Source organism: Danio rerio, chromosome 16 (genome assembly GCF_049306965.1).
Source record: "Danio rerio strain Tuebingen ecotype United States chromosome 16, GRCz12tu, whole genome shotgun sequence".
Classification (NCBI taxonomy): domain Eukaryota; kingdom Metazoa; phylum Chordata; class Actinopteri; order Cypriniformes; family Danionidae; genus Danio; species Danio rerio.
This window is the reverse complement of record NC_133191.1, coordinates 7,265,053-7,277,636: the sequence shown is the minus strand read 5'-3', so window position 1 is coordinate 7,277,636 and position 12,584 is coordinate 7,265,053. Positions and strand designations below refer to the sequence as shown.

Genomic DNA, 12,584 nt, shown 5'->3' with positions numbered 1-12,584 from the left:
ATCTAAATGTATTTATATGTATTTTTATATTCTGGGTAAGGCATAAAACTAAAAAATGTTCATCCAATTAAATAGAGTCGGGCCGACATCTCTCAAAATTCCGATAAGTAACTCAAATTGTCAGTCAACAAATGCAGATTTGGACTTTTGTGCATCTCTGCACACGTATATCCGCCATTAGCGTGTGCATGTCTGCCGCGCGTGCACTTCTAGATGAACGACACGTGCACGCAAGACTGTCAGTTGCGGCAAAATCAAATGCTGAATTAAAACTTTTTAAACTCCTCGATCAGTATTGGAGTTACTTTTGCACGCTAAAGGAAGGACGACACCACACCATGGAGGAAGTATTTCTGTTAGAGAGGTAATGTTGTGTTTTAAAACTATATTAGTCACACAGAGCTGATGTAGAGTGTATTGTGTTATGAATGGGTTCCGCACAGACGTGTTGTTCAGCCACTGAAATCTCACGGTGGGAGATAGATTTGACTATTTTTAGTTTCGTAAGGGAGCTTTTACAGCATCGATGATGTAGATTTATAACGTTATTCAGTTTAACAACAAAACATCAGTAAATAACGCTATTCCGTCTAGCTTGCTTGCTGAAGTAGCTTTTATATTCACATTGGGTTATTTCTGAACAATGACGGCCTGTGATGCACTCCCGATATTGTTTACCGCTACTCTGAATATTCAGTCTGAAATAGCATGTACGTGTGGCTTAGTAATAAGTGAAATTCCTGCACGCCACCCGGCCAACCACTCCATACACTTTTAACTGGCGAATGAACTGGGTTGTCTGCTGTCGTATCGTGGTGGGCGCGCTTGTGATTTCAAGAGGAGTGGCTTTGAAACACAATCCCTCCCTGCCGTCCAAAGCTAATATGCTAACCGATTAGCATTTTGGCAGATCACCTACTGCACCTTTAACAGTAATACCTTACATTACTTTTTCAGTGGATAAGTACTTACTGTACATTACTTGCTACTCACTTTGTAACTAATTATACTCAACTCTTCCAGAAAAACTGAATAAAATCTAAATAACCGAAATTATTACCTAACCATATATTTGAAACATGGAAAATACTAATGATTATTTTAACGTACGGTTTAGAATTACTCAGGAGTTAAAAAATGATAGAAAGCACATGTTTTTTGGTAGATTATAACATGTTGTTAAGGATTACAGTATGACAAAAAAAGAAAGCCAGTCATACCCATAGAGTCCAACACAAACTGGTCCTGTGTGACTGCCAAAGGAGGCTGAACACACACCGTCATTTTGGGGTTCTGCACCACAGCTCGACTCTTTATTTTAACCTGAGAATAAATCACATATTCAGGACATATCACCTCAGCATCATAAAGCATATATATATATATATATATATATATATATATATATATATATATATATATATATATATATATATATATATATATATATATATATATATATATATATATATATATATATATATACATACACACACACACATATATTTATATATATATATATATATATATATATATATATATATATATATATATATATATATATATATATGTATATATATATATATATATATATATATATATATATATATATATATATATATATATATATATACATACATATATATATATATATACATACATATATACATACATATATATATATATATATATATATATATATATATATATATATATATATATATATATATATATATATATATATATATATATATATATATATATATATATACAGGGCTTTACATTAACACTTGCCGTGCTGAAATGCGTGTAGATTTCAGTTTTGGCGGGTTAGACAGACACCTCCACTAGCCAATTTGGCTGGTTGAAAATAATTTTTAAATTGTAGTTTTCCTAAAAGCAGGGTTCGACAATATAAGGATGACCCAATATGCGTGCAAATGTGATCTTAGAATCGAGAAGTAAAATAATTGTGATCACGCGAGCAGAAGAAAGCAAGTGAATGAGAGAATGATTATCACTCGCGCAAACAGCTGATGAGATGCGCGCGACTTCTTAAAACGCGTGCGCGCGACTGCTTAACGCGTGCGCGCTCCCGAATTGTGAACCGTTTCTGGAACAGGTTCTGGAAACGCAACAGTCATCGGTTCTCTTTCAAATAAACTAGACAAAAAGTGATGAACATGCATCCTCAGTCCTGATGCTTTTAAGAGCTCAAAATGTTTCTTATTGTAAGCAGCACCGGTTGCTTTCACTTTGAACAGATTATTAATTATTGTCTAAAGTTATCCGCGTGCATGTGATCATCCTTTCATTATCACACATGGTATGTTTCACCTGCTTTCACTTGCTTACGGTTTTATTTACTTTCATTTTTGTTAAAATGGTTTAATTATCTTTTTTTTACAACACTGCTTTAATGAGAGATGAACTCTCCATTTATGTGCAGTTAACTGGTGATCTTAGAGATCTTTAGCCACGACAGATTACTGTGCATATTTTTGATACATGCCAATAGTTATTTTTTAAAAGTCAATTGCTTTTCTTTCTTTTTTAAGAAATATTTTGTTAAATAAAAAGTATAGTAAACAGCTATATTTTGTTTGTTTTGACACATTAAAAATGTGTGGCTAAGAAATAATTATTGTTTCGTGTGGTTATAGAGATAAATTTGGTAAATCGTTAATTTTAAGCTCTAAAAAAAGTCATGAAAAATAAAAACTAATTGCAATATAACACTATGAAACCATGACTCCTTTGCTCATGCTCATTGAGCAAGCTCATACTCAACACACAAAAAGTGAAATGAATGAGGACGCATGTGGAAATAACACAAAATTTAAATCAAGTAATTTTAGCATGTCAACATCAAATTAATGCATATAAAATATATCTTCCCAACAACAAAATTGTGGCTAGTGAAAATGCAGAGTAGCTAGTAACATTGGAAAACTACTAGCCACAGTGGCCAGTGATTATAAAGTTAATGTAAAGCCCTGTATGTATATATATATATATATATATATATATATATATATATATATATATATATATATATATATATATATATATATATATATATATATATATATATAATAGACACCACAGTTAAATGAGCTGCTCTTACCTTGACTGTGACAGAAGGCACAGGCATCCCATTCATCTCAGGTATAATAGCACACTGTAAGAGAGATCATCACAATACAGTTATACACTGCCTGCTAATGTGACGAATAGTGGGGTGCCATACAAACATTTCAAACAATATTTGACCAAGACACAAGATATTTCTGCCAATACGTGATGAAATTTGACATCTTTCAATTTTCAGCATTGGCAAATTCTTATTTATTAGCTTGTCTAATAAGTGATTGAAAGCTTGATCTTCAACATCTTAACACCTCAGTACAATGCAAAATTACCTTTACTTTTTAATCTATGTACGATTGGTCTGCTCGTTGTTTTTATTTAAGCAGACATACCTTTCAATCCAAGCTCCATTTACAAAACGTTCATGTTCAGAAGCAGCTGATACCTTTGTGCTCAATGGGCATATGTCACAGATGTCATACTTGGCTGTTTAAACAATGCAATTCATCGACTGGCCGCTTGAAGCTGGCTCCAAGGTAGCCCAGGCGCACATAGTCTAGTACATTATTGTAAAGCCAGTCGGCAAGGTAGCCCAGGCACACATAGTTTAGTACACCATAGTGTCAAGCCAGTTGACAGTGTAGCCCAGACACACATAGTCTAGTACATTAGTGTTAAGATAATCAGCAATGTAGCCAAGGCACACATAGTCTAGTTCAGTGGTTCTCAAACTGTGGTACGTGTATCACTAGTGGTACGCAGGTTTCCTTCTAGTGGTACGCGGAGGAATGAAATATGTCATGTACATTTAAAAATTTATCAAAAATGATGCATATAATATGCCATTTATGACATATAGCCTATATTTCTGAGGTAATCTGCCACGTTTTTTCAACTGTGCAGAGTTGTAGCTGCTTTACTGGGCCTACTACGCTACTGTATTTCAATACTGCTCATTTTGGTGGTACTTGGAGAGACAATTTTTTCTGAGGTGGTACTTGATAAAAAAAAGTTTGAGAACCACTGGTCTACTTCATTAGTGTTAAAGGGTCACGAAACACCAAAACACATTTTTTGAGCTGTTGACAGTCGTATATGTGTCCCACACTGCTAAAAACACTATTAGGACACCTATATTTCACTAAAAAGTGTAAATTGGTTGTTTTTGCGTTATTTCAAGCAAATTTGTACTTCCTGTTTGAAACGAATTTTTGAAGCTGCGTCACGGCCATGACATAATAGTCTGTATTCCAGCGTGCAGACTGGGCGTATGTGCCAGAGTGAGTCTTATTACGTCTTACAGTGTGCTGCATTAATGCATGAGTAAAGCTTGGTTCAAACCAATCAGTGCGCTCTATTGTGCAACTCCATTAATATTCATTAGCGTCACCGTGTTTACGCCACAGAGACGCCACGTTGTGTTAGCAAAACAAGCGTGAAGTGTTGCTTTTATAGTTTGCTGCCATTAAGTTTCGTTTTCATTTTCTCTCTGTGAGAGCTCAGCTGGATCACGTGTGGATTAACGGTGTACGCGACGCTCGACAACAATAACTTACGTGTCTAAGGAGGAACATTGTTTACCTGAGAGCTGTTCTCATCTGCAAACGCTGAAATCCGGATTCGCTTGTAACATTAGTCTCCTCTTCATAAAGACGCGGCTCTAGTTGCTGGTGATTGTCCTGTCTCTACAGATTTGGTAAGTGAGCGACCAGTGCTCTTTGTTTATTCAGTTTGTTCGTATCGAATTAAGTTAACTATTGCACTGAGTGCAAACATAGCACCGCATTTTGTGACCGGAATAACACACGCGGCTTACCTGCCGTGTGCATCTAAGTTTCCGGGAAATGCGGAGTTCTTTTTTCTCTCATTCGCCGTGCGGTATCAAACATTGCATGAAAAATACACGCTTAGAGCAGATCCTCGAATCAAATATCTCGTTTGTCGCGAGGGGCATGAATGAATTCCCTGAATGAAAGAGCCAAACTGCTGTTAAAGTCCAACATTTAATAATTTGGCAAATAATTCGACTACAGATGTCCATGTAGGTTAAACACCATCACTTTCTCATGTGTGTGTATTTTGACTGAAACTCGCGCGTGCCCAAATAGACACTCCCACACCATCCCACTTTAGTTCCTCCGACACTCCCCCTTAAACAGAGCTGGACACGCCCACTTTTCTGACTTTTTCCAAAGTAGAGGTGGGAAAACACCCTGCTGAAACGAGGGGGTTTCATGGCCCTTTAAGCTAATCAGCAATGTAGCCAAGGCACACATAGTCTAGTTCATTAGTGTCAAGTCATTCGGCAAAGTAGCCCAGGCTTACATAGTCTAGTAGATTATAGTGTTAAACCAGTTGGTGGTGTAGCGCAGACACACATAGTCTAGTAGATTATAGTGTTAAACCAGTTGGTGGTGTAGCCCAGGCTCACATAGTCTAGTAGATTATAGTGTTAAGCCAGTTGGTGGTGTAGCCCAGACACACATAGTCTAGTAGATTATAGTGTTAAGCCAGTTGGTAGTGTAGCCCAGGCTCTCATAGTCTAGTAGATTATAGTGTTAAGCCAGTTGGTAGTGTAGCCCAGGCACACATAGTCTAGTACATTAGTGTTAAGCTAATCAGCAATGTACCTAAAGCACACATAGACTAGTTCAAGTCAGTTGGCAAGGTAGCCTAGGCACACATAGTCTAGCACATTAGTGTTAAGCTAGTCAGCAATGAAGCCAAAGCACACATAAGCCCCTTTCACACATACAGACCTTTCCAGAAAATAACCGGCAATTTTCCGGAGAGGACTGTATGTGTGAACAGACCCCTTTTTAAAAATACCGGTAAATTCGTTCAAGCTATTTTCCAGAAAAAGAAGTTCTAACATTACCGGTAATTTGCCTGAATGCTGCGCTGTGTGAATGCAGAATTAAGATTGCCGGAAAGATCCCGTGCAGGTCTAGAACGTGCTGACGTGAGACGTCTACTTTAGCCAATCAGAACACTCAGATGCATTCACGTCCGCACGGGTTATGAAAATTAAAAGCCTTTAAATATTTTTCCAGACACAATTAGCTGCTAGATTTTAGTCAGATAATGTTTATATGTTCCTTCTTAATGTCAACTGTGTAAATAATTATCTTATGCTTATGATAAGCAGTTGTTCGTTTACCTTCAAGCTTTGCTTCTTTCAGTTGCTTTGAGCGTCGCGTCGCATGTGCCCGTGAAACAGCTGGTGAGCTCCAGCACGCACACATATTCTGTACATCTCGACATGCCAAAGTGTTCCTCTATACGTTTTCAAAGTTTCATTACAATACTTATCCATCCACAGAGTTTGTAATGTAGTCAAATGTTTACCAATACAAGCGCAGCCGTTTAGAGCTCATTTCTGGTTAATGATGTCAGAATTTACCGGTATATCGGAATGGATGTGTGATTGATCTTTTCTGGAAAAATTCCGTAACGTCTTCGCCTGTGTGAACAGCGCTTTTTGAATACACCGGTAAAGTCGTTCTGTAAATTTTCAGAATTTTTACCGGTTTCACTGTGTTAAAGGGGCTGTAGTCTAGTTCATTAGTGTTAAGCCTTTCAGCAAGGTAGCCCAGGCACACATAGATAGTAAAACATGCTGATCCAATGCTTAATGATGAACCAAAGAAAAAAAAATAGTCTTGGCGATAGATCTGCTTGTTCTGTGGAGATTCATTTATTCAGTCTGAATTATCAAGATTTCAATATTAAAAGGCTGTGATTGACTGAGCTGAATAAAACCTCTTTTAGGGACATTTAGTGACGTGCTGCTGTGGAAAAATTATTTATATAGAAAGCAAATACTTTTTCTTTTTCAAATTTTCTTTTAGGGACTACTTTATGTAAAACTAGAACACTACAAGTCTACTTGGTGGCCTCTTTGAGAAAGCTAAACCTGTGTGAATGTGGTTAAAAAATGATTCTTAAATAATAATAGGCTTAAATTAGTGGTAAAATAGGGTTTTCTGTAGGCGGCAGTAGTTATAATTAGCATTATATAAAGAAGACCGAATTATATGGTATGTTCCCAAATAGATTAAATGAATGTGTGTATTAGCATCCATACCGAGACTTCGTCCAGGCTAGATGAGACTACGGCGGTCAGTCTGAGCTCTTCTTCGGTCTCTGCCCTCGGGAGAATGTCTGAAAATGGGCCACACACAAACACATACAAAAAATTATGGTGCAAGTAACTTTCTGATTCAGATGGTACTTGATTTTAATGCTATGTTCTCTGCAATATATGTCTATTTTTAAAAAAAAAAGTCTTAAATTTGCAGAGACTAATACTCACCTTCACTTTATTAGGTAGTTATTAGGTTACATATCCTTAAGTGGTTCCTTACTTTAGGAGTTTCTTTCTTCTGTTGAATACTAAATAAGATATTTTGAAGAACGTTGTGGAAACTGTAGCTGTTGACTTCCATGGTAGGAAAAACAAATAACATGGAAGTCAATGGTTACAGGTTTCTATCAATTTTCAAAATAACTGAATTTGTGTTCAACCGAAGAAAAGAAATTCAAACAGGTTTGTGGCAGGTGTAGAGTGAGTAATGATGACCAAAATTTTAGTTTTGGCGGAACACTCTCTTTAATTCCTCACGCTATAGATTCAACCTAGAACTGGAAAATTTCTTTAGAGATTTTGGACCATATTGATATGATAGCATTAAGGTTATTCACACTAAATCCAAAATGTTCACAGTAATTTTCGCACGTTAAAATACAAATTTGACCTCACGTTGTGTCACTAGTATTGACACACTGCCTCCAAAAGTTTCATCCATCAATTCAGTCCATTTCTATGACAAATCAATGCGACCGCCATCTATTATAATGTCTGTAGGTACTACCACTCTCCGTTTAGGATTTGTTTATGTACGTGAATGTGTGAAGTATCACAAGCAATATATCAAAATTGCACTGATTTCGTGAAATAAACTTTGCATTTTGGGATAATCATAGGGCAGATCTCTCTTTCCTCTCTATGCAGTATTGGATGAACACAATATGCAGCCTATCCCTCTTTCTTTTTGTACTTTAAAGAAGAGACATGAGAACAAAGTATCACTGCTTGAACTGATTCTGAAATGTTTTGCGTTTCTTCGTAATGGATTAATTAATATGCATTGGACTCAGAGAGCAAGGTTTGTTTACTTGACGAATTTTTCGCATATGAATACAAAAAAAAATGCATTTGAAAATTTCGGACTTCAGTGTGCAAAGTTCTTTGCAATTCCTACAGATCTGACATATGCACATCCATGATGCAAATCTCCCATTTTATCACATCCTAAAAGTACTTGATTGAATTGAGATCTGCATTTTCACCATTTACCCTAGATTCTAACCCTACCATTTAAAATACTACATCAAAAACTGATAATTAGACAAACTAATATAAAATTTTTCCATTTATTGTCCTATTTTGGCGAGTCTGTGTGAACTATAGCCTCGGTTTGCTGTTGTTACATGAATATATATATATTACTATTTTTAGGACCACTCACAGGAAAGTCAGGAAAATCCAGTAGATCTGTGGCTTTCCCCATTATGATTCTCCATTTAAACTATAGTACATCTTGTCTGTCTTTGCCATGTGATTGGCTGCTTAAATGTTCATATCAATGAGAAGCTGAACTGGTGTAACTAAATAAAGTGGCTAGTGAGTAATTACGATATATATTAAAAAGTATTCACATCCTTGAACAACCTGTTCCATGTGACCACTGTACACTGCCACGCATTCATTGAGGTGTCAATTATTACTGATAGATGACGTCAAACTCCTGGTGAGTTTTCTTCTGTTTCAGTGTTAGGCGCATCTTGTTTCTCTTTCAGTCTGACTCTATAACTACTTAAAGTTTAGACGATCTTAAAGTTTGTCGTGGAAATCATATTTATTCTGTCTAACATGCTATAACTGTTAAATATTATTAAAAAAAAAAATAAATTTTAAAAATTATAAAATAAATAAAAAAATAAATAAAAATATTGCACAGTAAGCCAGACTTTAGTAAGACTGGTGTGCATTTATTTAAGATTCTGTGCCTCATACCTTGTGTTTTGGTAGCCTCGCGAATAACCCTTTGCAGCATTTTCATCTCTGCGTCGATCTCATCATAGTTGACCTCTCTAGCGTCCACTTTGGGTGCAGTAAAGAAGGAGGGGTCAGTGCCCATGTAAGAGCACTGGAGATGCCCATCAGAGCTCAGAGTCACCACCAAACCCTTTAGTTCCCTAAAAAACACAAAACACATAAACTGATGCATAGAGAAGAAATAAAAAGAAAAGAAAGTTGGACCGGTAAGAAAGCAGAACATCTCTATAATTCTCAGGAAGATTTTGGTTGTTTAAACTGCTTCTTTTAAATTAGCTGTGAACTAAGAAATCCAATTTTCATTGATGTTTTCGAACCAATTTAAAAAAAAAGATTCCATCAATGTGCATTTATATGTTATCGCTAGTTATCTCAATAATGTTTATATCTAGTGACTGGGCTGGCCAATACTGGAGCATATTGACCTTCTTTGCTTTCAGGAGCTTTGATGTGAAGGCTGAAGTATGAGGAGGAGCGCTATCTTGCTGAATAATTTGCCCTCTCGTGTGGTTTGTAATGTAATGAGCAGCACAAACGTCTTGATACTTCAGTCTGTTGATGTTGCCGTCCACTCTGCAGATCTCTCGCACACCCCTATTGACTGATTTCTATGAGAATCTTGGGTCCGTGCAGGTTCCAATAGGTCTTTTCAGTATTTGTGATGCAATTCAACAGATGATTCATCGGAAAAATCTACCTTCTGCCACTTTTCCAAATGGTCAACTAGTCTAGAAGTTATTATTTGTTACTCTTACAACTAGAATTGACGACAAGACTTGTAAAAGGGTAGACAAGATATTGTTATATCAGATTATTCTATTTAGTGTCAGATGAATTTGCACCAAATTACCATTCGTTTGATCATGTCTGATTGGATTTGACCCAAAAGATCAACACTAAAAGATAATAGAACAGTAAAACAGTGTTTTCCCTTCCCTTGATAAGTCCTTTGTTGTGCTATCCTGACTATGCATGATTCTATGGTTTGTTCTTAGTACTTTATCATTCATGTTCAATGTTTGAGAAACTGAAGATGTGAGTGGTTATGTGTGTGCACGCTGGAGATGTGAACGGAGACAAGCAGAGCAGCTCATTTAGGTGGTGCTGACAGACGCTCTTTTAATGGGAGGCCAGCAGAAGAGAGACGGGACGGACAATGAAGAGCGAGTGACCCGTGTAGGATGGCCGGAGAGACCAGTGCAGTTAAACACTCGCTCCACAGACATATCGTTTACCTCGGCATATGAGAACCTCTCCAGGCAAACAGTCCCACAAACACTGAATGCATCAAAGAGACATAGTATACGCATCCTAAAGAACATTTCGATTCTGAGATTTTTTGGAATTAACCCAGATTTTGATTCTTGGTTCTGGAAATCAGCCCTGGAATCAATTCCTCGCTGTTGTTTTTGATTATTTTGTAAATCCTTTTTTTTTTCTTCTTGATTGGATGAACATGTTCGCCTAATCTCACTATGACTACATGATATCGAGGCTTATCGTCTTTTATACTTCCTTAGTTTTTCAATGATTACAATCAGCATCTATTATCTCTTCCTGTAGTCCAGAGCGGTGCTCAAAACAGTCCGTTGGGAGCAACAGAACAAGCCAGTTAGAGGGATAGTTCACCCAAAAATGAGAAATCTGACATCATTTAGTCATCCTTCACTTTTTCCAAACCTGCTTGAGTTTTTTTTTTTTTTGTCAAAGAGAAATGAGATGTACTAAATACTGGTGAGGTGAAAAAAAAAAACAGCCATTGATTCCATAGTATTTTTAGTTCCTACAATGGATGCCAGTGGCTGCTTTTTCAAGCGTTCTTCATCATTTCTTCAAAAGAAGATAAAAACAAAACACAAAACGTTTAGAACCACTTGATTGTGACAAAATTGTGAGATAATTGTAATCTACGAGTGAACTATCTCTTTAAATTACAGCATTTAAAAAACTAGTTTATTTCTTTTACATCATTTAGACATCTACAGTACAAGTACACTACCTGACAAAAGTCCTGTCGCCTAACCAAGTTTTAGGAACAGCAAATAATAACTTGACTTCTAATTGATCATTTGGTATCAGAAGTGGTCTATATGAAAGGCAAAGGCTTCTAGATTACGCTTATTTTACCAAAATAAAATATGAGCATGCCTTGATTTTTTTAATGATTTAATTAGGACAGTAAGGTCTGGCTTTGCTTAGACAAAAGTGTTGTTACTTAACAGAAATCATATCCAGTATATAATATAAAGTCATGCTGCAGTGCGAAAATATTTAATATTGTGTATGACTCCCATGAGCTTGGAGGACTGCATCCATACATCTCTGCAATGACTCAAATAACTTAATAAAGTCATCTGGAACGGCCAAAAAAGCGTTCATGCAGGACTCCCGGAGTTCATCAAGATTCTTTGGGTTCATCTTAAATACCTCCTATTTCATCTTTCCCAGACATGCTCAATAATATTCATATCTGGTGACTGGGCTGGCCAATCCTGGAGCACCTTGACCTTCTTTGCTTTCAGGAACTTTGATGTGGAGGCTGAAGTATGAGGAGGAGCGCAACGTCCCCACAACGTTGGGGTACAACGTCAACCTGACGTCATGTTAACATCCTGTGCCTGATGGGCGTTTAAGGCCATTTCGGTCATCATACAGTAAAGATCCGTTATCTACTCATCAGTAACATACATCTAAATAGTCTCTGGGTCAAGGCATGTAAAGATTTTGGACATCTTCTTGGACACTTTTAATGCTTCCAAACAGTTTGCTGCAATTATAAATCACCCATGTCGTAAAGAGCCCATATTATGGGTTTTTGAAAATTCCCCTCCATGTAGTGTGTAACACAGCTCTAAGTGAAGTGAGGTATCCAGCTAAGGCTTAGATCTGTAAGAGTACAGTGTTTAAAACAGTTGATTTATCTATAAAAGAGTCGACTCATAGTGCTTCAAACGAGTCGTCTTGATACCGAGTCATTAGGTGTTTTGCCATGACGTACGAACGAAACCAAGTTATCCACGTGCACGCGCAAACCCGGGAGATTTCAAACCTGAGGCCCCGCCCTCTGACGCAGAAACCCAGACACACACACACACACCCACAAACACACATACACAAACATGCCGGTCGATTGAAGTCACACTGCAGATGGATTTTATCGAGTCTCTACCCAAAGATGAAACCTCAGCGTTATAGCCAAGCAGTTGAAAACTACTGGAAACTTCTGCAAACTACATGCTACAAAGAATACTTCATCAGCGTTTGTTAAAGGAAGGATCAGTAAAGAGTAACTTACTGATGGACATGTCAGTATGGGTTTCTTCCTCCATTTCTCAAGTGTAAGTACGTGCGATTAAAGTTGTTGCCTCGTTTA

At 36.9% G+C, this 12,584-nt stretch overlaps 1 protein-coding gene across 8 annotated transcripts in view; it reads right to left on the bottom strand.

Moving 5' to 3' along the window:
- The window catches only part of bbs9 (Bardet-Biedl syndrome 9), a 196,148-nt gene that overhangs the window by 161,944 nt on the left and 21,620 nt on the right, over positions 1–12,584 (bottom strand). For all 8 annotated transcript variants that reach the window (XM_068214082.2, XM_009292057.5, XM_073925781.1 and 5 more), the window contains exons 10-13: positions 9,170–9,351; positions 7,178–7,254; positions 3,128–3,181; positions 1,221–1,323 (exon numbers count right to left, since the gene is read on the bottom strand). In XM_068214082.2, coding sequence (XP_068070183.2) covers positions 1,221–1,323; positions 3,128–3,181; positions 7,178–7,254; positions 9,170–9,351 — 416 coding nt within the window. The remainder of the gene's footprint in view (positions 1–1,220; positions 1,324–3,127; positions 3,182–7,177; positions 7,255–9,169; positions 9,352–12,584) is intronic.